This window comes from Coptis chinensis, chromosome 6 (assembly GCF_015680905.1).
Source record: "Coptis chinensis isolate HL-2020 chromosome 6, ASM1568090v1, whole genome shotgun sequence".
Lineage (NCBI taxonomy): Eukaryota > Viridiplantae > Streptophyta > Magnoliopsida > Ranunculales > Ranunculaceae > Coptis > Coptis chinensis.
Window position 1 is genome coordinate 30,094,436 of NC_141461.1, and position 26,297 is coordinate 30,120,732.

General features: G+C 38.5%; 2 protein-coding genes across 3 annotated transcripts; one reads left to right on the forward strand and one right to left on the reverse strand.

Moving 5' to 3' along the window:
* Positions 1–49: 49 nt before the first annotated feature.
* On the forward strand, positions 50–8,820 carry LOC147492520 (Exostosin family protein). The gene is made up of 5 exons (XM_086565875.1): positions 50–527; positions 607–893; positions 6,533–6,765; positions 7,607–7,764; positions 8,251–8,820. The coding sequence occupies exons 1-5, from the start codon at positions 123–125 to the stop codon at positions 8,350–8,352; spliced, it is 1,185 nt and encodes a 394-aa protein (XP_086422001.1). The 5' UTR covers positions 50–122; the 3' UTR covers positions 8,353–8,820.
* Positions 8,821–9,514: 694 nt separating this feature from the next.
* Positions 9,515–15,061, reverse strand: LOC147492521 (Sas10/Utp3/C1D family). 2 transcript variants are annotated; one of them, XM_086565876.1, is made up of 8 exons: positions 14,826–15,061; positions 14,665–14,752; positions 14,416–14,595; positions 14,136–14,318; positions 13,891–14,052; positions 13,650–13,804; positions 13,419–13,545; positions 9,515–9,785 (listed from the first exon to the last, which is right to left on the reverse strand). In XM_086565876.1, the coding sequence occupies exons 1-8, from the start codon at positions 14,975–14,977 to the stop codon at positions 9,774–9,776; spliced, it is 1,059 nt and encodes a 352-aa protein (XP_086422002.1). In that variant the 5' UTR covers positions 14,978–15,061; the 3' UTR covers positions 9,515–9,773. The 2 variants fall into 2 exon arrangements, with proteins under 2 accessions (XP_086422002.1, XP_086422003.1); XM_086565877.1 differs by having other exon boundaries at positions 14,686–14,752; positions 14,826–15,032.
* Positions 15,062–26,297: the final 11,236 nt, after the last annotated feature.

Genomic DNA, 26,297 nt, shown 5'->3' on the forward strand with positions numbered 1-26,297 from the left:
AACAAGGCCCAGCCCAATATATTTATGAACTCCAGCTCAAAAACACATCAACTTCATCATCATCAGAACGAAAAACAAAAAAATTGCACTTCTGACAAGTGATAAAAAAAAAAAAAAAACTAATGGCGGGAAAATCAACACAAATTCCAACAGTACTAATAACACTCACAACGCTAATCACATTCTTGTACCTCTCCTTCAAATCTCTTCTATTCCCACTTGATTATTATTATTATTCCACAACCACCCCACCACCAATCACTTCACAACACGTGTTATCAGATCTATATCATTCACCACAAGTGTTTAAATTGAATTATGAGGAAATGGAAAAAAAATTCAAAGTTTATATATACCCAGATGGAGACCCAAACACTTTTTATCAAACCCCAAGAAAATTAACTGGTAAATATTCAAGTGAAGGTTATTTTTTCCAAAACATTCGTGAAAGTATGTTTACAACCAATGATCCTGATGAAGCCCACTTGTTTTTCATACCCATTTCTGCTCACAAAATGAGGGGCAAGGTCAGTTTTTATTTTTTCTTTTATTCTTTTTTTTATTGTTTGTTTATTATGTTAAAAATGTGTTTTTTTTACTGTGTAGGGAACTTCGTATGAGAATATGACGGTTATTGTGGATGGTTATGTGAAATTGTTGATGAGGAAGTATCCTTATTGGAATAGAACATTAGGTGCTGATCATTTTTTTGTCACGTGTCATGATGTGGGTGTTAGAGCAACTGAAGGAGTTGAGTATCTTGTTAAGAATTCGATACGGGTTGTTTGTTCTCCGAGTTATAATGTTGGGTTTATTCCGCATAAAGATGTTGCTCTTCCTCAAGTTTTGCAGCCGTTTCCTCTTCCGCGCGGTGGGAATGATCTAGAGAAGAGGTAAGTTGTTTTAAATTGTGTTTCAAGTGATGTCTCTCTTTAATGCATTGTTGGACTATTATTTCATACAGGGTAAGCTTAGTTGTGTAGAAAAAAGGACAGCAAAGTGATTCCACTAGTCTATACTTTTAGAGTAAAAAGCAAGGCAAAAAGAAAGGGTACGGATTTAAACCTATTAGGAAGAATTATTCAACTTATAGGAGGATTATCAGTCTTGAAAAATGATATTGGCCAAAAGTACGTATAGCTTCTTTAAAGCACTACACTACCAATCCTGAGCCGACAAAGTACACGACTTTCTCAGTTTCTTGTATTTAGTTTTCAACTTCACCGTGTTTTTCTTCCCTTAGGCTTAAAGTAGCCAAGGAGGTGCCTTGTTTGATTGTTTCTCTTTGAAGTTGATGAGCAATGTCAGAATACACATCGAATGCCATCTCCTTTGCGTTCATTTGTGTTAGGTTCTCCAGATTAGTAGATTGCTTTAAGAATATGTTGATAAATTCTCCAGTTCACCCTAGTTTGCTTCTTGTAGTTCATATATAAAATAGAACTACAAGAAGCAAATAGCAAAGAGTCTTACTCGTTAACCTTTGCTTGAATAAGTTTGGTATGTGTTCCTTGCTTGTTTCCGTAAAGTGTGTACATAGGTTGTACTATCCCTTACAATATGACAAGTTTTTTATGATTTGTTGGTTCAAAGGGAAAACAAACTCTGGATTGAGTATGAGTTGGAAATTGATATGTAAATTATATTTTGAGTGAGTGTGGCTATCAACAGGCATCCATCTAAAGAACTGGTCACAAAATAAAGGAGGTTCTGTAACTCTTTTTCGGTACCAATTGTAAGCTGTTTCTATAGACTTTTGTGTATTGTCTGTTCACTCTTCTTTGTGCGTGCCTCACATCCACAGGTAGATTATTCAGGGGGTGATTCGAATAGAGTGATTTAAGTTGGTTGAGGTTCCCTCCACTACTCGGAGATGTGGGAAGTCGGACTTTGTCTTAATGGAATTATAAAAACAGAGTATTTGCGGCTACTTCAAAACAAAACAATTAAATTTAGTTGTAATCTTTTAAGGAACCACTACAAACATGATCAAATGAATGTAGAATTTCATGTTTTATAAGGTCTGCCGATTATCAAATTCTGTAATCTTTTTCTGTGTCCGTCTTTATCCTTCAAAATATATTAAATAAGTTGGAAATAAGTCAAAATTTTAAAATTATGGATGCCTCAAAAAAATTTATCATTTTAGAGGTCTTGATCATTTTAGGAGGTAATAGTGTCTCTTTGATTGGCATGTGGTTTAGGGGTGCAAAATTTTTAGTTTTTTTGTGCAATTGGAACGGACTTGTGAGATGAGTGAACTTTTATAACTTGGGGTCTTGGGTAAGCTTGAGCAAGGTCGAGTAACTTCTTGCTACAGGGACCCTTGACCATTGTAATCATTGTTGTATTATTAATACAGTGTAGAGTGCCATATCCATCACCGCAAGAAGAGTGTGGGTCTGGCGAAGGGGTTCATTTCGGTGGAAGGAGGCCTTTGGTTGGTGGATGGAGTGTTCGACAGATTAGCAAATAGGAGCAGTTTTTCTCATCTAGTGATATACCAAGATGGAGGGGTAACATCTCAGCAGTGACCATCACATTGGAAAGAAGCAACCAAAAAGACATGCATTAAGCTGAATATGACACTAATTGGAGGTAAACCTTGAAGGACTGTGTGTACCTGAGGTTAAGGGTAGCTTGCCTTTGCAGAGTGACTCAAGGACTTCATTGCAGGGGGCAGGGCTTCTGAATCAGGGTCCAGCAACCGGTTATTGCAGGGGGCAGAGTGACTCTGGCAATTTGGTTGGTGGGTGAAGAAGGAAGCAACAGTAGGGGGAGTAGCTACTGAGGGTAGCAACAAATAAGTAGATTTGGGATGACAAAGCAAAACTGGGCCTAGAATATTCTGCAGAACAGGAGGAGGAGTGGGATTAGGACCTAGTCAGTCAGTTCTGGATTAATCGCCTAACCTCTCTTTACTGCATTATTGGAAACAATTGTGTGGGAAAAATTGCTCAGTTAACAATCTAAAAACAAAGTGATATCACTAGTTCATACTTTTAGAGTCATGAATGAAAACAATTGTAAGGATTTAAACCTATTGGGAAGAATTGTTAAAATCTAGGAGATCTAATTTGTGTCCGGCATGCAGTGTACTAAAAAATGCTAGGCGGTAGTCGGGCGGTGGGAGAGCGCCTAGCGCCTAGGATTTCTAGACGGGCTAGGCGCTAGGCGGTTTTTTTTCCTAATATATATAGTAATACACACATATACTACAAGAAATGAAGAAAATCATTTACCATAACTCAAAAAATAAACACAAACAAATATACTTATTACAAAAATGCGTAATAGTTGAGGAATATTGACTTCATATAAAAACATACTCTTTGTTATAGTGGCATATAATTTACATTAGACTTAAGTCTTTTAAACTCATTCAGATCTTAAGCCTACACAGGCCTTTATTTTTCGACATTTAATCATTCAAAAAAAAAAAAAAAAACTTGACTGGACTGCCTAGAGGCCGCCTAGACCCACCTAGTTGGTCCACCAATTTTTTAAACGACTAGGGCCTAGGCAAGTCGGTTGGGCACCGCCTGGCCGCCTAGACCGATTTTTAGAACAGTGCTGGCATGAGTGAGTTTGTCTCTTTTAACTTCATTAGCAGCGGACAATATCACAGGGTATGCCTTCTCCTTTGTCATTCAGTTCTCTAGATTAGTAGATTGCTTTTATGTCGATAAATTATATAATTCACTTCAACCCTTACACAGACATCCTAGTTTGCTTCTTGTAGTTGTTCATATATATGAGTAGAGCTACATTTTGCAAATAGCAATGAGTCTTACTCGTTAACGGTTTGCTTGAATAAGTTTGGTATGTGTACGTTGCTTGTTTTCCATGAAGTCTGTATACAGGTTGTATAATCCCTTACAATGTGGCAAGTTTTGTATTCTTTTTTGGTCTAAAGGGAAAACAGACTCGGGATGGATTGTTAATTGGAAATGGTTATATAAAATATATGTAGAGCGAGTGTGGCTGTCAATGGGCATCCATCTAAAGAACTGGTCACTGAAAAAAGAGGTTCTGTAACTCTTTTTCAGTACCAATTGTAAGCTGGTCTAAATGGTACTGAATCAACTCCCCACCAGATTATGCCACATGGACCATGTTTTAATAATGTAGCCCTGTAGATGCTGGCCCTTCCACATATGAATCCAACACAAATTTTCAGTGTGGCTCTCTAATCATGTACGTAACAATTTCGAAAACATTGTAATAGCGTTGAATGTTCCTGCCCAATAGATTGTTTCCAGGAAATACAGATTTCTATAGACTTTTGTGTATTGACTGTTGTACGTGCCTCACATCCACAGGTAGATTATCCAGGAAAAAGAAATTCAAATAGGGTGAATTAAGTTAGTTGAGGTTCCCTCCACTGCTCATAGATGAGGGAAGTCAGACTTTGTTTTAGAAGAATTACAAAAATAGAGTATTTGTGGCCACTATAATTAAATGTTTAGTCATAATCTTGTAAGGAACTTACTACAGGTATGATCAGATGAATGTAGAGTATATGTTTTATAAGGTCTCCGTATTATCAAACTATACTTCGAAATAAAATAGCAGCAGTTTTTCTCTTTTATTGATATACCATGATGGAGAGGTAAGATCTCAGCAGTGACCATTGCATTGGAAAGAAGCAACCAAGAGAAATACATTAAGCTCAATATGACAACAGTGGTAAATGTTGAAACCTTGTGTGTACCTGAGGAAGATAGGGCTAAAGGGTAGCTTGCTTTTGCAAAGGGACTTGAGGACTTCATTGGAGGGGGCAGGGATTCTGAATCTGAGTCCAGCAGCAGCTCAAGATCACATTGGAATGAAGGAGGAAGCAACAGTAGGGGGAGTAGCTGGACTGAGGGTAGCAACAAATAAGAAGATTGGGATGACGAAGTGAAACTGGGCCTAGAATATTTTGCAGAAGAGGGGGGAGTGGAATTAGAACTAAGTCAGTCAGTCCTGATTTAACCACCTTTGGTGGACATTTTTATCCTTTTGCAATTTTTTATGTTTCCGTTTTGTCGCATTTTACATATATGCTGGTATTTTGGTTTATTTGTTTGTTTTTGTGGGTGTGTTGGAGTCCTGGGCTATTGATCTTGGTGTCAATGTATTCCCACAGCCTTATCAATACATTAACTTTAGTATTATATTATATATATATATATATATGGGGGGAGGGATAGAGGCACATTCATTATGCGCACATTATAGCCACATTTTCAACATACAAATGAATGAAGGCCTAGTTTTTAGTGGAGATGATCTCCCCACCATGAAGATCATTCCCACAAAAAATCATAATATTTGGATATGTCTAACCATGTTAAAATTAGTGTTCATTTTGAATTTTTCATCTAACGGTCTAAAAGTTTTGTTTTGTGAGCATGTTCCAACGTTAGACTTCTTTGAATGAGCTGAATTTTGGAGATCACATCTACAAAAAATCAGCCCTTAATTCAACTTTTAAGTCCATGATTTTGCTTGGATTAATTTACAATGTGGCTATAATGTGCACATAAACTGAAAACAAAAACAGGAACTGTCTGGTACTTGAGAGAATAGGAGGTTCCAGTTATGATTCCTTATTTCGAGAGTCGGACCATAAACTGAAACTTGAAATATTTAACCATTTTCGGTTCCTAGAAGTGAATAGAACCTTAGGAGCTGAGCAGGTACTGGACTATTGACATGAAGGGCTTCCATGTGTTTTGTATAAACAGATACAACTACTGTATACAACCATGCCATTTGGGACTTTCTCAAGTATATGCTTGGTGGGATCGATTATGGAGAGAAGAGTAGCCTTTCAAACATAAGCACATCTACACGCAACAGAAACTGGGGAAGCTACCTCAGAGAATAATTTCGGTTGTTCATGTATTAAGTTGTAATTCTAACTTTTAAAGTTCGAGTCCAACTTTCCTTTCAAGTGGCACAAATGTAGTTATTAAAATTCATCCCAATCATGCTAGAGATTTTTCCTGGTTCTCACCTTCTGGTAGAACTTACCTTGGCATTTCCGAGATCTGTAGGGGTATTTTGTCATACTTACTTGATATGTTGATCTGAAATTACTTTGAGCTTGAAATAGTATATTACTAATATTAGGGTGAACTATTATTTTATAATGAGGCATTTGGACCATTCCCAGATAACATAAAAATTGATCATATTTAGTACAAATATAATAATAATGGTAAAGGGTGTGGGTTATTATGGGTAACGTGCCATGTCCCATCTACCTACCTTTTCCTATCATGCATATTGATGGCAGAAGTGCTCAGCAATTGTAAGTGGGTTATTATGGGTAACATACTAACATGCCATGTCCCTTCTACCTACCTTTTGCTTGCATATTGATGACATAAGCTGAAGTGCTTAGCAATTGTAATTAACTAACATCTCACGAACATAAAATTAACATTAAAATTGATTTCTTTAGTTAAGTAATGTGTGCATGCATAACAAACCATGTTAGAATAAGGAATTATGTTTTACTGATATCACATGTACTTTGCAGGACAAAGCTTGGTTTCTGGGCTGGTCATCGCAATTCCAGAATAAGAGTTATTTTGGCACGTGAATGGGAAAATGACACTGAACTTGATATTTCAAGCAATCGAATAAGTAGGGCTATTGGACCTCTGGTATATCAGAAGAAATATTACGAAACTAAATTTTGCATATGCCCAGGTGGTTCCCAAGTAAATAGTGCTCGCATTGCAGATTCAATACATTATGGATGTGTTCCTGGTAAGACTCTTACCTTTCATTTGGAGGATTTTATATATTTGTAAAGTGTGTGGGTTTGTGTGTGTGTGTGTGGTTGGGGGGGGGAGGGATTTTTTATTGATAATATGTGTTATCGTTTAAGTGTTACCTATAAACATATTTCAACTCAGATTTGACGTTTGAATATGTGGTTCTTGGGACTCAAGTATGGATGTCTTAGAACAAAATGGCTTTTGCGGGACAAAGTTCAGTACCTTCCAAAACCAAGCAAAACTTTGACACCTGAAGGGGATGAATATCATTATCCTGTGAATAATGCCAGAATGCGTAGTCTGGATCAAAAGAGAACCATTCTGTAACTTTGCTGCATGCAATCAGCTGCTCTGTTCAGATTTATTTCTTTCCATTGGGCTTGCTTATGTGGAGGAATTTTATGCACATTGAGGATACTTCACCTTTCATGGTGTCTTGGGAAGTTGCTTAGCAGCACCTTCACTACATAGCTACGGGTTTATCTCGTTTCACTTATTGCTGTTGCTGGATGTGACCGGCAGCAACAATAACAACACTGACAAACTCGCAGGAACACACAAACAAAAATGGAAAAATTAAAAACATAAAGATCATTGTGCAAGAACTCAATAACTAGTAGCAACTCACCGATCGACAGGTGAGCTGCTTAAATAATAAATAGGTATATTGTCTTTTATTTCAGACACAGCTTCCATGTCTGAAAACTGAAACTTCATCTACAAAGGAAACATACTTTGTTATCTCATCTGAATAACCTTTTGCCTCTATGTGAAATCCATTTTAACCTTTCTTTGAGTTTCCCTAGTAATTTAACTTGTTCATTTTGCAGTTATCTTGTCTGATTACTATGACTTACCATTCAATGATATCCTCGATTGGAGTAAGTTTTCTGTCATTCTCAAGGAGAGTGATGTGTATCGGCTGAAATACATTCTTAAGGAGATATCTGATGAGGAATTTGTTGCACTGCATAACAACTTAGTCAAGGTATAACCATTCTCCCATGACAAAAGAATTGAACATAATAATTTGCAACTTTTTTGCTTTTCTCAATATGAATAGATGATCTTGTCAATTTCACATTTTACGTTTTTTTTTTCGCTTTTTGCCTCCTCACATTTGGCTTATAGGAATATCAATTTGTTTACACAATGACTACATCAAGAGGATAATCAGGAAAAATAACAAGTATATGTATTGATCTAATTATCTATATATATCTTGAACCTTGTGAATCACGTGAAAGTAGGCTATATATATATAGATAGATAGATAGAGATATAGATATTGCACAGAGAGAGAGATTACTGAAAATCCCAAAAGAATAATGAAAGTCAGTATTGTTTCTTTTATTCTCAATCAAGGAATGTAGAATGTAGTAAGATTGGATAAATGTCAAAATCAAACCTCGGATACTTGCTTAGTGGCTTGCAGTCTGTAGGCCAAAATCTAATTTTGTGAGATGTATATCAGGTTCAGAAGCACTTTCAGTGGAATACTCCTCCCAACAAATATGACGCATTCCATATGGTCATGTATGAGCTCTGGCTACGCAGACATGTCATCAAATACTAAAAAAGAAAGGTCCGGCAACTTTTATGGTTCACTTGTTGTATCCCTGCCATTGCCACAACAATGGAACAAGGAGACGCTTGTTCCTCCAGCACTGACAAAGTGTTGTGCTCTGATCCATATTGTTTTCTCACATTTCTAGTTGACCATGGTTTCGTTTCTTCTCCTGTGGTAAGTAGAACAAGGAGAAGTTCAAAGGTTTTGGTAACTTTGGAAGATAACGATCTGTTGCATCTCCGTATATGATCTTTGGCAAAATCATTGGTCAAGTGACATGTCTGGTTTCAGAAGAAATGTATATGGCAATTGTACTATTCTTATTTGTTTAGTGATTTGGAGCAACAGTGTTCGTGGGTGTAATGTAAGATGTATCTGTAATGTTGTACATTATTTTTTGTTTATCTGTGATCCATTATCACAAATTTACAGTGATCTAGTGTTATGGAACTAATATCATGAGCATTCTACTTACTAAGCACCTGTTGCATTACTTGCATCTATGGGATATTTTCTCCATATTCGATAATTTCCAACAATTACAACCAATAGGCAATAGCAGTGTCAGAGACTGGGATTTTAGTTCTGGAAATGTGAGGTGTACGAGTTGCTTTGTCGGGAAACTGACCTGACCGATTCCTTCATTAAAGATTTTCAAGTGCTTGCACAAAACATTTGTGGCATCGGTTATGAAAATGGTCAAATGGACATTCTCGGATGTCAATCTTGAATACAAAGAAAGAATTCAAACAGGAGTTAAGTTGGTTTATCGATCTTCAGAGCAGAATCGTGGATCTGACTGACAGGAAACCAAACACAACTCCTTGGATTGTAGAGTATGGGAATTCTCCTCAAGAAGCCGCTCTATTTGGAGGTTTATTCTTGAAGACAAACTTAACTTTGATGTAGTGTGAACCAAAGAACAAAAGATAGATGTTAAAATAAGTTTAAATGGGGTTTGAAAGCTTTTCTGGGTGAGAGGTAGACTGTTTGCAGGTGCCGACTAGCAAGGTCGGTAAAACCTTTGATTGATGATACCAGAGGTCTGGGACTCGAACCCGCCAGCACCAAAGGATTACTGATCTCATGAGTGATGATACCAGAGGCCTGGGGCTCGAACCCGCCAGCACCAACGAGTTACTGATCTCATTTAAAACAGGCTTACCACTAAAAAAAAAGGTAGACTAGTTATTTTCCTGGTACAATTCTACACTAAAATTCATGTTGAACATTTTAATCAACTCCTTGATCAAACACACTGCAATATTCTGCAAAGTAGATTGATCTGGTCACGATGTTACAAGAATCTATATTAATATTAATAAAGGAAATCGTCCTTTGGATCCATCAAGCAAAGAAGGGGGCATCTTTGTTCTTTAAACACTTGAAAACTGTCGCACAGCACCACAAGACCTGATCTTTTGCCATTAGCGCTTTCTCTGCATATAGGCAATCATCACCCAACTTATCAGATGTCAAAAATGTGACGAAGGAAAGAAACAATACATAGTTATATACACTGGACGTAAACAGTAAAAAATAGACTGTGCATCTCTAAAACAAGTCGAGTAAAGGTAAACAAGTCTTGAAGATGACAGATGCAACTATGGGTCGGTATGTCCACAACCATAAACGCCATCCACTCTTTCAGCTACCAAATATTAACTGTTTTTTCATAAGTAAAATAGGCGGACCAAAACCTAATCTGTAAAAACAGCATACGGCAAGGGCCTTACTCAATGTGAGCAGTCAAGCCACCTATCACAAAGACAAAACAAATTTCAATCCCTGTTAACACCTTGAGTACTTGTGCAGAACTACTACAGTTTTCCAAGACCTGACAGGCACCCAAGGCAGACTTTTAGTGAAATAACAATTGCAGGTCGTTTTCAAAGGCACTGCCTGAGTGTTAACACGTCCAAACGTGCCACTTGATTGACGAAAGATAATTCTGTAAGCAGGGTGACCATATTATGGAACACTGCCCTCCCTCTGACATGTACTGTTAAAATACATATCAAAAGAATTTAACTTGCATAAACACACACACACACACACCAAAAAAATACATATAAATAAATAAAGACACATCGCACAGACACAAAGCATCTGATCTGTTGATAGTCACGATTAAGGTTCCTTTATGTCAAGACCTCGACTAGATTGTTATATGGTTGTACGACTATAGGAAAAGTTCTTGCTGTATGCAAGACAAACAGGTTCCTAACATCACTTACATAGGTAAATACTGAATTAGAAAACCAAATTCAGAATATTGTCTATTTCTCATAAAGCTCAATGATTCTCAAATTCACTACTTATTTCCCTCGTCTCTATGCCATCAATCACACACACATTTTAATAATGTGACTCATCAAAATGATGATAAACCTTTATATTCTTGCTAATACCTCAAGATCTGAATCAGAATTTATCTGTCTTCCTTGCCTTAAATATCTACAAAAGAATTGGAATACCACGATCTCTTGTAAAGAAAAAGGTGTTCCTTAACCCAGTTGATACATTTAAAGAGTACTTTACTGGTCCTGGGGACTAATCGCTATGTTGTCAAAGGTGCGTCAAGGTGCCCCCAGGAGCCAATGGTTTTCCAGGACCCACCAGGCACCCAAGGCCTTACCTTAATGGAAAAAACGTTGCAGGTCGTTCAAAGGTACTGATGTGGTGATATAGAGGCTCCCCAATAAGCCACTTGATTGACAAAGATGACTAAGTAACTTGACTATGCACAAGCAGGGTGACCATATAATGACGAAACACTATTCTTCCTCTGACATGTATTGCTATACTACACGCATCAAAAGAATAGGTTGCACAATTATAGAAAAGTTTCCAATATAACCAGCATAAAGGGCATCTCAACTATATAAGAATTTTCTGTATTCAAGACAAAAATGTTCCTAATATCACTTCGGTAAATATCAAATTAGAAAACCAAAGTAAAAATTCATCAAATAAACCAGTAAATAAACTATAGCTCTAACTTTTAGCATAAGTAATTGCACACAAAAAAATATAAAAAGATAATGACTTTGGAAACAGATTTGTAGAGAAAAACAAAACTTATCAAATCAGTCATTTTATGAATGAATCTTTTAGGCAAAATTTAATAATGTGCCATTTACTCCTTAAAACATACCTCGTTGGATGATTAAACTCCCCCTGCTGCTACTATCAGTCAAGTCACCCATCACGAACGAAGATGAACAAGCTCGGTGTCTGTCACTCTGTGTGTGTGTTTGTTTGTTTATGTATCACTAAATCATGTCGAGTAAATGGAAACAATAGTCATGAAGATAATGACAGTCGCAACTATGGGTTAGAATGTCAGCAACCATAAATGTCTCCACCTTTTTTTTTTCACACATGAGAGGGAATATGTACAAACCCAAATTCGATCTGTAAAATATCATTGAGCAAGGGCCTCACTCGATGTTAGCAGTCAAGTCACCGATTACAAAGCTAAACAAACTCCAATCTCCAGTTAACACCTTGTGTAGAACTACTGTAGTCAAATTTAGAAACATATACATGCTCCTCATTTGTTCTCATACTAGAACTAGCTGCATCTCCTGATCAATGAAAAGAAAACACTATATTCGTGTTATCCTAATCCATCATATTATTCCTATCAATACACCATTTCTTAAGTCCATGAGAATCGTGCAGTCCATCCAATTTTCTTCAAAGGTATTCATCGCCGGTCAAATTAAGAAGATTGTCTCAATACTAAATCGTTGATCAAATAGATTTACAAACTTACAATTTACAACCATCCGGCTCTCAGATACTAGATTAACTGCATAGCGGTGGAGAGAGAGAGAGAGAGAGAGAGAGAGGGAAAGCAGTTTGGTCGAAGAGAAGAGCAGATGAAAGGCAGTCAAGTCAAGTGACATTTTGGACCCCCGACCACCACACGCGAAGCCCATAAACATTTCACTCGATTATTTATTTTTCACGTCTCTATGCCATTAATGACATCCACAATTTCATAATGCATCTCATCAATGTGATGTACCAATCTTTATCTCCTTGCTAATCTCAAAATCTTAATTAGAATTTCATTGTCTTTTTTGCCTTAATATCTGCAAAAGAATCAGATACCAGAATCTCTCGTATAGGAATTGGTTTTTCTTAACCCGATTGATACATTCTAACTTCTAAGAGTATTTTACTGGTCCAGGGGACATTGATTGCTATGTTTTCAAAGACGCCGTCAACTCTTGTATAGAAGTAGGTTTTTCTTGAACTGACTGACACATTCTAAGAGTACTTCACTGATCCTGGGAAAATTGATTGCTACGTTGTCGGAGGTGCCGCTCAGGCACCCCCAGGAGCCAATGGTTTTCTAAGATCCGTCAGGCACTCAACGCACAAACTTCTAACATAAAAAAGTACCATGTCATTCCCAAAGGCACTGCCATGGCTTCCAAGGCGCCCTAACAGGCCACTTGACTGACAGAGTATGATTTGATAGACACGACTAAGTATAGGTTCCTTTATGTCAAGACTTTGACTTGAATGATGTATGGTTGTACAACATAGAAGAAATTACTACTTCAAAGACATGGTGCTAAACTGGCCTCAGGTTATTAGGGGGATCCTCCTTAAGTGGTGTTATTGTGTAAATTGCAAGCCCCTTAGTATGGCTTGTGAGGCCCTCACTCAAACTAATGTACATTTTGTGCATCTGCACCTCTTCCCACTAAATATCACTTATAAAAAAAAAAACTATATGTAAAATTCCCATGTAACCAGCAGATGTAAGGAAAGGGCATCAAATGCACTGTATAAGTATTTTCTGTATGCAAGAAAACCAGGTTCCTAATATCGCTTTCATAGGTAAATGCTAACCCATAAAATCTATAGCACTAGGTTTTAGCACAAGTAATTGCACTCAAAGAAACATAAAAAGATATGAATTTAAGAACATATTATGTCAGATAATATGATCCACAGAGAGAAACTTCATAGAGAAAAATGCATTTTTATCATGTCATGGATGAGCCTTTAAGACAAAATTTAATAATGTACAGTTACTCCTTGAAGCATACCTTGTGCTTATTAAACTTTTTGCCCCTGCTACTAGGATTATTAAAGCCTGGTGTTCGTGTACTCTCATCACCCTCAAACCCAAAGGTTTTGATCTCATCGTCAAAACCATCCGTCAAAGCAGACAATCTAGTATCAAAAGTGCATGACAAATTAGAGCAAACAACATATCAGTTGGACATGTCATAATTAATCAGTATTGACTTGCAAAAGAAGGTTGGTATAAGACTTACCCATTGCTCGATTTCTTCAAGTGCTTTTCTCTCCTCTTTTCCTTCTTTGTAAGTGGAGCACGAGTAAAAAGCTCCTCTTCTTGTCGCGCACGCTCATCCATCCTTGCCCTGTATCTTTTAAGGTCTCTACTCTCAGCCCCAAAAGTTTCTTTCACCTGTATCCAATTATAACAAATAAGAAAGTCATAATGTGAACCGCAACATTATTCTGTTAAACACATAACAATAGTCTAAAACCAACCTCCTCAGGCTTCCCTTCAAGGTCATCCATGAGCCCTCTCATAAAATCACTTTGTTTAGCTTTCTGATGAAGCATTTTATCCTTTCTCAGTGCTATTTTTTCCAATTTAGACATCTCTTCAGTAGGAGCAATCTTGGGGGGTCGGTACACACCATCACCATCCTACAGTTCATATACACGATAAATAAACCTTCATTCAATAAACCAACTAAACAACAAAGAAATGTTACGCTAGTTCACCAAACCTGAGTATCCACGTCCGACCTCTTAACAAGCATATCTGGGTTTGGTCGATATCTTAACAAATCCTCATTATTTTTAGAAGCATTTGTCTCCTTCTCATCATCCTCCACTTTCTTCCCCACACCCCCAGCAATCCTCAAAAGCTTCTGAATTTGGTAATCAAGCTTTTTATCAATCGGGCGAATCTACATTCAATTAAGACACTTTCCATGAATACGATTCAACAACCACGATCAATTCTATAACTTTTAAAAAGAAAAGGAGGTAATAAACACTACACACCTTTTCCAAAAACAATCTAATCTCCACAAGACTCCGAACAACGGGGTGCCCTTCAATCTCCAACCCTTTTGCTTTACGCAGTAAATAATACACAATCGACTCGCAATAACTTATTAGTAACAAATGTTTAGCCTCTAAATAACTAAACCCATTCACTGTGGGAAACTCATTCTCTTTCACCTAATAATAAAAAATGCCCATCACTTAAAAACTCATAAAAATACTTAAAAAAAAAACAATAAAAACTACCTTTGTAATTAAAGATTGAACCTTGTTAGTTACTGCATCTAATCCTTGTTTCATTTCTTTTAATAAAGCAGCTAATTGAGGTCCATCTCTAATATAATAATGAAAACAAAAGTAAGTGATACATTATATAATGCAATGTTAAGAATGGTAAAAAAGCTTACTCTTTTAATAATGAGGAGTCTCCCATTTTCCCAACGCAACTCAACAGGAAGAAATAAGGACTGGCTTTAGGGTTGGAGATTTTTTCTTTCTTTTTCAGTGAGCGAGCGATATGTATAGGATGGAATAAATTATGTCGTTTTTGACTTGGCATGCCAAAAGGGTCAAAAATCTGATGTGGCACCTATTAGAGCAAGTCCAATGGAGAGCTGTTTGCCCAACCAAATTTGGCTCTCCAAAGTCAAAAAACCAATCCAATCGCTTTTATTGTTTTGAAGTGTGCGCTAAATGATACGGAAGTTTCAGCCGTCTGTCCATTATTTTGTAACTTACATTGAATTTTTTTTGGACTTACATTATTTTGTAACACAGTTTCTGCCATTCGTCGAAATTTAACACACGGACGGCAGAAATTATGTCGTCCGTGTCCTAAACTTATTATAGCAGCTGCTAGCGAAGGTCTTAACATGACAGTTTTACCCCTCTCTCACCTATGTTATTACAAAATGTCCTTATGACCATAATCGTAATAATCGACTATGTACAATAGTATAATCATAAATATCCACTGTTCACCGAACAAAAAGTAGTTAGATAATTACAAAAAAAATATAAAAGGAAATTATACAAAACTAAAAAAAGATAATGTAAAGTTTGTCTTCTGCGACCCAAAATTATCACAACCCAACAGCAGTATTTCGACCCCCACCTACGTGGCAAACGTCTATTAGTAGGGGTCTCTATTTTATTCATTTAATCAACAGGGCTAAAGCCTAATTCGCAATATCATGGATCAATGTACATGCCCATTAACTCATGTGTCTAAGGCTGAACCTTAGCCATATGACTTGCCACTAATGTACATTGATTTATGTTCAGATTCATTTCTTATCAAAGAGATAATTATCAATTGAGAGTTATCTTCTATCACAATTGCTCAAGCTACAAGATTACTTGAGTTATAAAGCTATAAGGACTCTCTACTCTGCCTCTATAAATACCAAACTATTTTTCATAAGGAACTACGTTGAAACTTGATCCCTATAGAATAGATCTTGGGTACGTAGGCAGCCATTATTTGGTTCAGTTTCATCTCCTTAACATCAAATTTTCTCGTTTCTTAGTGCGTTCTTTACTATTGCTCGTTATGTTGAAGCGGTTCTCCGAGAAACATAATTGGGCGCCCGTCTGTGGGGAATTTAGAATTCATTATCACGTGAAACAATCAAGATGGTAAGCACAAGAAGTAGACCAAATAGTCGACATATTCCTCCTGCTAATAATACTCGCAAACCTCAAAATTAAAATCGGTTAATGCAAGAACCGTTGAACAATCAAGTTGCTTCTAGTGGTAGGATCAATTCGCAACATCCAACCGCGCCGCCTCCGCCACGCCACCATAAAAAGGCAAGATATACAACCGCAGGCACCAACCCTAACAGGTCTTGCAACAAGAAAACCGACAAGTCGGTAATCCTCCATGCGGTCCAATCGCCGTGTCCATATCGATTCTTGGTTGACATGGATATGGGCGTGGACATTACTCTCACACCAACTAACGGAAAAGGTGATAGTAATGTACCCAATCCACCCCTAATACGGTTGGCGTGAGTTGACGAGTCAAAAATTTAAATATGAACTTGAGAAGGAAGCGGCAAAGAGGCAAAGGCGGTGGGCGATGCCGCAAATTCAACAACATCAAAGGCGACCACGAAGGGATGCGAGGCCATTCCAGTGTATGGGACCGTCTTGAAGAACCACTTCATCGCCCTCAACAATGTGTTATTTCTCAAACACAATCAACCCGATTACGCGCTCTAAGAGTAATGACCCTATTACCCGTACTTATGGGGAGAATCGGATTGGCGGGGATAACTACTACCCTAGACATGTCCGATCTCAAAGGGAAGATTTACCTCCGGAAGCAATTTCATGGAAGATCTGCCGTCGAGATATATGTCGACATGACGGGAAGGCGGGCATCCCAAACAAGAGCAACAAAACATGGAGAAGTGGTATAATTATTCCGACCACCCGCCTAGACAGCCGGGTTCTGAGGGGATAGACAAAGACAATCACCGGTTGGGTCGATCGTCGCATCGCCAAAGATCTCTAACTCCAATAAGAGATAATGGAAGGTATCATTCTCCACATGGGCACGACCGGGCGCCCGGTTGTTCGAGCCAATACTTTAACTCTAACGAACAACAAAATTTGAAAGAGTTGATTGCAAAAGAACTTAACAATAGAGAGTCAAGGGATGTAAGAATGAAAAACTTGACAGTCAATGATGGCATACTTGATAAGTTTTCGATCGACATTCAAGAAGCTTACCACCATCCCGACTTCAAACAACCCGATTTTGAACTTTATGATGAGTCGGAAGGTGATCCTGGCTTGCATATTTTATCGTTAAAAAATAAGTTGGTATTATGGGGGGAGATGACCCACTCATATGTAAGCTCTTTCCATCAACTCTAAAGGGAGAAGCATTACGCTGGTTTAGTGAGTTGCCTTCAAGATCAATTCACCAATTCAATGAACTAGAAAATCAATTTGTTAATCATTTCCGCCATAATTGCAAGACGCCAAAGGATGTCGACTCACTTTTGAACATCAAGCAACAACGTGACGAAAAGTTACGTACTTTTGTTACTAGGTTCCGAAAGGCAGCAGCAGATGTTCCAGAAGTTTCTGATGGGATGCTTCTTTTCGCCTTTAAAGAACCATTATATTATGAAATAGACAGAAGTTCGAACTTCATTGTAAGGGATCTTTACCACTCTCTAATTAAATATGTCCCTAAAACTTGGTACGATCTGTATATTAGAGCTAAACAACACATCCGTATCGAGGAGAACCTATCGGCGAAAACAGCAAGAGACAAAGATATTCGGAGTAAAGATTTTTCTGACAGCAAGAATTCTAAGCCGAAGCAAGGACAGTCAGATCAACAACATAACGATGGAAAGAATGACAATCAAAAGCAAGTTAGTTTCAATCGTGATGGAAAGACTCTACCTGAGCTAAAACTGACCCCGCTTAATGCCAAGTACTCTGTTATATATGAGAAGTTGAAAAGTGGGAATCTTCTTCCCCCGCCTTTATCCACTTTCGGAAGATACCAAAGGGACAAGGGACAAAGCCTTCGGTGTAAATTCTATAATGACTCGGCCATGAGATTTAACTTTGTCTCTCTCCGGGTCGGATTCGAAATTAGTGGAGAAAGGACTTTTAAACGAATATCTTACTAAAGACTCTCAACAGACAGTTGCTGCAACTTATGAGCATGTCATTAATGTTTTCCATTCTCATGTTGAGTCTCTTTCCAAAAGTCAGAGTAAGAATCAAAAGCGTTTGAAAGTTAGTTATGTTGGTGAGTTTAACCATATCAACAAAGTCGATTTTGTCAAAGGAATCCAGACCGAGACTTTTGAAGGAGAGCCCCTCCGATTCACTGATGATGATCTCATTGGTGTATATCACCCTCACTATGACGCAGTTATAATTTCTGTGTCTATAGGTGCTTCTCGTGTTCAACGGGTAATGATCGACACAGGGGCCACCTCCAGCGTCATTTTCAGTGGATGTTATTCTCAGATGCAACTTCACGAAGGTATGATCATCGCCGAAGACAATCCTATCATCGGTTTTGATGGGACAACATCTTCAGCGGTTGGAAGAATTACCTTACCAATCAAATTAATAAACAAAGAAGTTGAGCTCGATTTTTTCTTATGGATCATCAATCCCACTATAACACAATTTTGGGCGGAGATTGGATACATTTCATGGGGTTGTAGTCTCCACATTTCATCGTGTGTCAAGTTCCCATTCTCCGGGCATATTTGCAAGGTTAAGTAGTGACTGTGTATCCGCCCATGTCCGTCATGACAAAGCAATGGATGACTATAAAAATCTGAAGTTCGAGGTAATACGATCCTTGCAAGTGCCCCCCTAAGTTTCGGTTGCCTTGCGGCATGCCCTCCATCTATAATATTGAGGCTCATGTGCAAGGGGCGCTTCTGATGGATCGACTTTTGGAAGTGCAAGTAGGAGATTCAGCAGAAGAAACCACTTTTATTTCCGCTGAACTTTTGAGCGTAGAACAAAAAGAGTTGGTTTCCCTTTTACAGCGAAATAAGCGTATCTTCGCTTAGAAAATTGAGGAAATGCCAGGAATAACCCCTTCTGTTGCCTGTCATAAACTTGACATTGATCCAAGTTTCAGGCCAGTTTGCCAAAAACCAAGAAGAATGACACCTGATCGGAAACTCAAAGTTAAAGAGGAGATTGATAAGCTACTTGCGGTTAACTTTATCCGACGAGTTACTTACCCAAAATGGCTTGCTAATGTCGTCGCAGTGCCAAAAAAGAACGGACAAATCAGAATTTGTATTGACTTTACAAACCTTAATGAAGCTTGTCCGATTCATCCGTATCCATTGCCACGAATTTCCGAACTAGTGGATGCCATTTCGGGATTCCAACGCCTATCTTTATAAATGCTTCTTCAGGGTACTACCAGATCTCTTTGAATGTGGATGACCAAGAGTTCACCACCTTCATTACCAACCAAGGCATTTTTTGCTACACTATTATGCGTTTTGGTATGAAAAATGCCGGTGCAACCTACCAAAAGCTTGTCAATACAATTTTTTTCGATCTGCTGAGGATAATAATGGAGGCTTATATCGATGATATAGTCGTTAAATCGAAGCTTACTGGTGATCATCTTTTCGATCTTCAACGTGTTTTTGATAGGCTTAACAAGTATAACATGAGACTCAATCTCGCCAAATATTCTTTTGGCCTCTCTTCTGGAAAATTTCTGGGATACCTCATAACTCGTAGAGGTATTGAGGCTAATCCTGATCAGATACGTGCCGTTATTGATATGTCATCACCAAAAAATAAGAAGGAAATTCAACGGCTTACTGGTCGTCTTACCGCTCTTCATAGATTTATTTCTAAATATTCCAATCGTTGTCATCCCTTCTTCCAGACTTTAAAGGGGGCGGCAACTTGGAACGTTGATTGTGAGATGGCATTGCAACAACTGAAGAAATACTTGGTTAGTCCTCCTATATTGACAAGTCCTTCAACGGGTCAACCTATTGGCATATACCTAGCAGCTACAACTCAAGCTGTTAGTGTTGTTCTTTTCGTCGATGATGGTAGACCCGTCTTTTTATCGAAGACGCGTTAACCAAAGCCGAGTCTCGTTATTCAAAATGGAAAAATTGCACTTGCATTGGTTCATGCATTTCGTCGGTTAAAACCATACTTCCGGGGAGGTTGGTCGAGTTTATCTCGAGTATCCCTTTACGCAAGGTCTTTCGTAATGCACAAGAATCAAGCAGATTAGCCTAATGAGAAAGTTATCTTAGTGCATATAGCATTGTCTTTGAAAGTCGTACTGCTGAAAAAGGACATGCTCTAGCTTCTTTGATAGCTGATTTTCCGATTGATGATTCTCCTATTGGCGATTTCTTGTGCCAAGAAGAATCTATGGAAGACATCTGCCACCAATAACTGGGGGCGACGAAGACCAACTTGCAAATGCAATTCCTAATCCCATTGACCCTATGGATTGTTTACTCAGATGGCTCCCATAATAAATCTGGGTCTGGAATTGGATGCGTTTTTGTTAAACCTGGCGGAGAGAAGATTGAGAAATCTGTGCGACTTGGCTTCGCCGCTTCAAATAACGGCCGAGTATGAGGTGCCGCTTTTGTGCCTTCGAGAACGACTTTGAAACTGGGGGCGCAAAAGCTCCAATTATACACGGATTCTCGCCTTGTGGCCAATCAGTTTGGCGGGTCTTTTGAAGCAAGAGATGACCGTATGGCGGCTTATCTTGGTTTGATACATAGCCTTGCTCGACAATTTGATAGCATCTCTATCACTCAAAGACCGGAATGACATACGTCATGTTGATTCATTTGGCTTATCTCCTCCGCCGCGTTAGAAGCGAAGAGTCAAGACACATCAACTGTGGAGTTCGGAAAGAGCCAAGCATTGACTTTACCAAAAAGAATTGCATGACTTGTATGTACATGAAAGCAATTACTTGTTTTGTTTGTACTAACAAATGAAATACGACCCACGTATAATCGCACCAATCATGACTCGGAAGCGAAAAAGGGAGATGGAAAATTCACAACATGACCATACTTTGGATCTTTCATTAGAATCTATAGATCCATTTGTTCCTCCTGAATTCGCTCCCGAAACAGATAGTGAGTTGGTACATGAAGCAGATGATAGTCCTGAAGTTCCCAATATGATACTATCAGAGCCAGTGATGATCTCCGATACACAAGATTGGCGTCTTCCTTATATCCACTACTTGCAAGTTTCTTCACTTTCGCCATAACCAAATCTCGCTGAAAGAATCAAACGCGATGCATGGAAGTTTTTGGTGATATCTGTTACTGACGGAAGTTTGCACTTATATCGCAAAGGCTCGGACTTAAACCCTATGTTGTGATGCCTCTCAAAACAGGAAGGACTTCAAGTTTTGGAAGAGATTCACTCCGGCTTATGCGGAAGCCACTCCAAGGGGCGAAGTTTAGCTCATAAGGCTATGACACAGGGCTATTGGTGGCCAGAGATGTAAAAGGATGCAAAGCACCTATCTGAGAGGTGTGAGCCATGCCAAAAGCACAATAATATGAGTAAACTACCTATTACTGAGTTGCATCCCATGCTTAGCCCATGGCCATTTGCCAAATGGGGCTTAGACATTATTGACCCTTGACCTAAAGCTCCAGGTAGTATACGATTCCTTCTTGTGGCAACCGATTACTTTATCAAATGGGTAGAAGCAAATCCTTTGGTCCAAATCCATGCTTCCAACGTCAAAATGTTTTTATGGAGAAATATTGTTTGTCGTTTTGGCATCCCTGCGGCACTTGTATCAGATAATGGTAAACAATTTGATGTGAAGAAATTCGCCGGGTTCGTGCTAATTTGAAGATACTGGCATAACTTCTCCGCGACCTTATCATCCGAAGCCAACGGGGGTAAAGCCACCAATAAGGTGATTTTGGCCAACCTAAAGAGGCGTTTGACTGGCGCCAAAGGAAATTGGGTCAAGGAGTTACCAACTGCCTTGTGGGCTTATATGACAACGCCAAAATATTCAACTGCATTATCACCTTTTAACCTTGCATATGGTGCTGAAGCAGTCTTACCTACAGAACTGATTTCCAATACATCTCGATCAGTTGATGTTGAAACAGGTTCCAATGACACTACTTTGGCTCAGTCAAAAGCTCTTATTGATGAAGTTTGCTCTGAGGGACTACAACAGCTTATTAAGTATCAAGCTGACATGAAATGGAACTACGACAAGAAGATCCGTCCTAAGTCTTTTGCTCCTGAAGACTGGGTTCTCTGTAGAAACCCAAAGCTTATAGAATCAGGAAAGTTTGGAGAAAATTGGCAAGGACCATACATCATAGATCGCCCAAAGATCTAAGGGGTCATATTTCCTCCGTACTATTTATGGAAGAATGATAGATAAGCCATGGAATGCTTACCACCTTCGTAAGTTTTACCGTTAGGAATTTTTTTGCATTTTTACATTACTCCATCAATAACGAATCTATCCATCTATGTAGTTCGTTCTATTTTATCCATCAATAAAGGCATTCAATTTCCATTCTCTTAGTTTGGTTGTCATTTTACATTACTCTATTCTTCTGTAAATTTACTTTCAACAATGTCATTCATTAACGTTCATTCTAGGGAGGTCATTCATATTATGCCTTTTTCGGTCCAAGTAAGTCGCATTCATGCCTACTTGACGGAAATCCGAGTCAATAAAATGGTTATTCTTGCTCGGAACAATTATTGCAATACTCCCCGCGATAACAATCCGTGCTAATTCCACTACTAAGGCAATGGCGTTGTGTTTTAGTTTGGTCCGAAGCACGGGTGACGACTTTGAACCTGCGGACAACTCTGCGGTTAGCTTGTCGCCTTGCTTCACGCTCGGTACAAATATTTTAACACATGAATAGCTAGGTTCATTGAGAACGATCATGTCCCCTTTGCCTTTCAATAACTTTCTCCAATGGTTCTATATTGGGAGGTTTTTCTCTCTACATGGGGGCGTCTCGTTCTTTTACATTCATAAATCAACAACACTAAGTTTTATGCATGTATGTTATCTGACATCACAATGATATTCAATAGCCAACACATACTTTATTTTTATTTTCATAAAAAAAAAATTTAGCTCTATGGTATTACATACTCGCAATCACATGATCTTTGGTTTGGGAAAATACAATGGTTCCTTCCCAACTTTTCGCATATACAACTCGTACAAATCTTTGTAATTCATCTTCTCACATTCTAGTTCATCTCCCGTTTCTATTAAAGTCTCTGTCAATTGTCTTACGGACGATTCACAGTGTGCCATTTGCCGCGTGATCTGGCCGATTTTCGTTTAAATTTGTCATTCGCTTGTTATTTGTCTCTACCTCTTTTTATGCACGTTTAAGTTCCTGATCTTTGGTCGCCACGAGTGACTTCAATTCTATCACATCTGCTTTTAGGTGTTTGTGTTCCTCCATTATCTCACAGGCTTTCCCAAATTCTTCGTACGATATCTCCTCTGCTTCTTCCGTCCGCTCGGTTAAGTTTTTGTTTTCGTCTTCTAACTCTCTGATGGTTCCGCTTAACTCTTTGTTTGCCTCTTCCAATTTTTGGTTGAGTATCTTCACTTTCTCTATTTCTTCTAAGGCATTGACTTCATTCGAAACGATATTTTTCTTCGCGACTTTTTCATGAATTTCTTTGGCCCGTACTACCGCCGTTTTAACCTACGGAGACAAATATCTGATTTCATCAATCTTTCAGACTTAAACACAAGTTTGCAATAACTAATAAAAAAATACTATCATACCTGGTTTATACTATCGAAAATCATTGACACTGCTCTGTCATATTCTCCGATGTTCTCCGTATTCTGGTCACATTTTTTATATTTTTCAAGCCCTTCCATTGGCGTAATCCCGGGCGATCCCTTCACTTCGTCTTCCAAACTTGAACATCTCTGCTTCATCTGCCATTTTCATCGGTTTAGTGTTGGACACAAATTTCTTTACCGTCCTAACGCAATAGTAAAAATCAACAGTCAACTTACTGTTAACAGATTTTGTGGTTTTCTTCCATGAGTAGTATTACCCCTGACAATACTTGCCAGTGGTTGTTGGATTCTTTGCTCCTGCATTTTGCTTTGCCGTTTATTTTCTTTCACCGACTTTGTGTTCTTCGCTGCACTATCTTTTATAAGTATCACTGTTTTGTTCTTTTCCTGTATATACCAAAACAGAGCGAGATATTACATCTCACCACACTTTTACAAATCTATGTTTTCTACGGTACATACCTTTTCCTCTTTATATTGAGAATGTATTATATTTCGTCTGGGGTGTTTTGTGCATTGTAGTCTCGTCCCTCGAGGCATCATACATTGTAACGTTGGTTGTCTCTCTTGGTCTTCGTTTGCCCGTTTTCTTGTGGAACATCTTCTTTTGTACAATTCACTTTTTGTGGTTGGCAAGCTCAGCACTAATTCTCGCTGCGTTAATTTCGTTCCATCTTCTTTTTCACTATCGCTATCGCTGCCAAATATTGTATTTCTGAGACTCTTATTCTTCTTAGCCATTTCACTATGTGTATCCATGAACCTATCGGGCCGTTGTTCGATACCCCCATAGTGTCGGAAATCAACAATATCATCAAAGTAGCTCAGATCTACCAATCTTTCGTCAGAACATTCATGAAAGAAGAAACGAAGGTTGTTCTCCACTTCCTTGTCCAATTCAATATCTGGTAGTGTACTTTCGCGTTTTACGTTAGACACAAAATAACTTCGTGTTAGTCAACAATTTACTTTCGTAGTACAATTTTCAATACTTATGTTTTGGCTTACCCGAAATTTGTTCGACACTTTAAACTCTGTCGGATTCCACTTCCCCGCAAGCGATGTAAATCTATCCCATCCGGTGTATACTTTTGGGAACCCTTTAAAACTTCTGTTTGAATCTTTGAATTCAATTTCAAATTTTATGTACCCTTTCGTCAGTATGACTTTCGGTCGTATCAACGTGAAGATTTCTTAAGCCCCAAACCTTCTATTAAATTCATTTTGTAAACGGTGCGCTCTCGTAAAGATTAACCATAACGATATTGGCAGTTGTCCCGGTGCAATTTGTCACCACTTCAATAATTGCCTATTTCTTTGTTCAACGGAATTGCACTCCTGCAATTTAATTGTGTGTAAGCCATTACTACTTCATCTTCTTCGACTTTCGTTTCAAATTCATACACTTCATCCATCTCAAATTTCTTGAGTCCAAGTATTTTATGTATTTTCTTAAGCGACCATCGACGCGGTTCCAGGTAGTCGCTGTATCTGTCACCTTCTTTCCACCTCACCAAGTTTGCGATCGTCATCGAGTTTTCTTCTCGAGTGTTTTTTCGCCCGTATAGTACGGTAGTTTCTACCTGAAAAAAAATAAAAGAAAAACGGGTCAGATAGCTCAAAAACCGGGTCAGCTAGCTCAAAAATCGGGTTCACTGGGCCATGTTAAAGAAGTGCAGGTATGGTGTCCCTCCTTTACTGGCGCTGCACCATATCATGTTGGTTATGTCAGTTTTTTAAATAGAGGTGCCATCAGTATCGCCTTCACCACTTTTCTTCTCATCAGCTCATGTAAGAACTTCGTTCCATACACCAGCACTTTTATGTCATCTCCACATGAACGTGCAGAGGAATTCCTAAGAAAGAGTTCAACAGTTCAACGGCCATGCAAAAAAAAAGCATAACGCGCAAAGGTTACTTACCACGATATCATCGGCCTCCAAGATGCGTTGAAAGATGAGTATTCCGTAGCCATGTCCTTTCTTGATGAGTTCAACTCAAGCCCAAGCAAGCTGTTTAAATTTCGAGTTGATGGACTGGGTTTAAATCTCATCGGTATTGGCATCCTGCTGGCGCCTTACAAGCCCAGGATACATCGTTTTAGCTATGGGCAAAGACGACATGTTGGGGTTTTTTCGCCTGCTCACTGCCGGTTCCCTTGAGGGACTTGTGTATACACGCCAGTTTATATAGCAGCTCTCAAATCTTGCTGTATCAGGCAAGATGCAACAAAATATTTTGAAGGCGCCAGTAACAGGGTGTGCTTTGTGAATAAGCCATTTATTTCGTGATCTTTCCGATCAGTTTTACTGGTGCGATAGTTAAGATGGGATGTAGAAGATGAGAAGAAGGTTTGCCTGAAACTAGAGGACCGTATAAATAAGCAAACACAGTACTAACCTTTTTTCGTCTTCGAAACCAGCGACGACACCGTACGGAAACTCGAGGATCCCTGTCACAATGGTGTAGTAGTAGAACGGTGGTGTTACTGGTTTTGGTTAAGGTTTTTCTCACGTTCCTTCTGTTTATA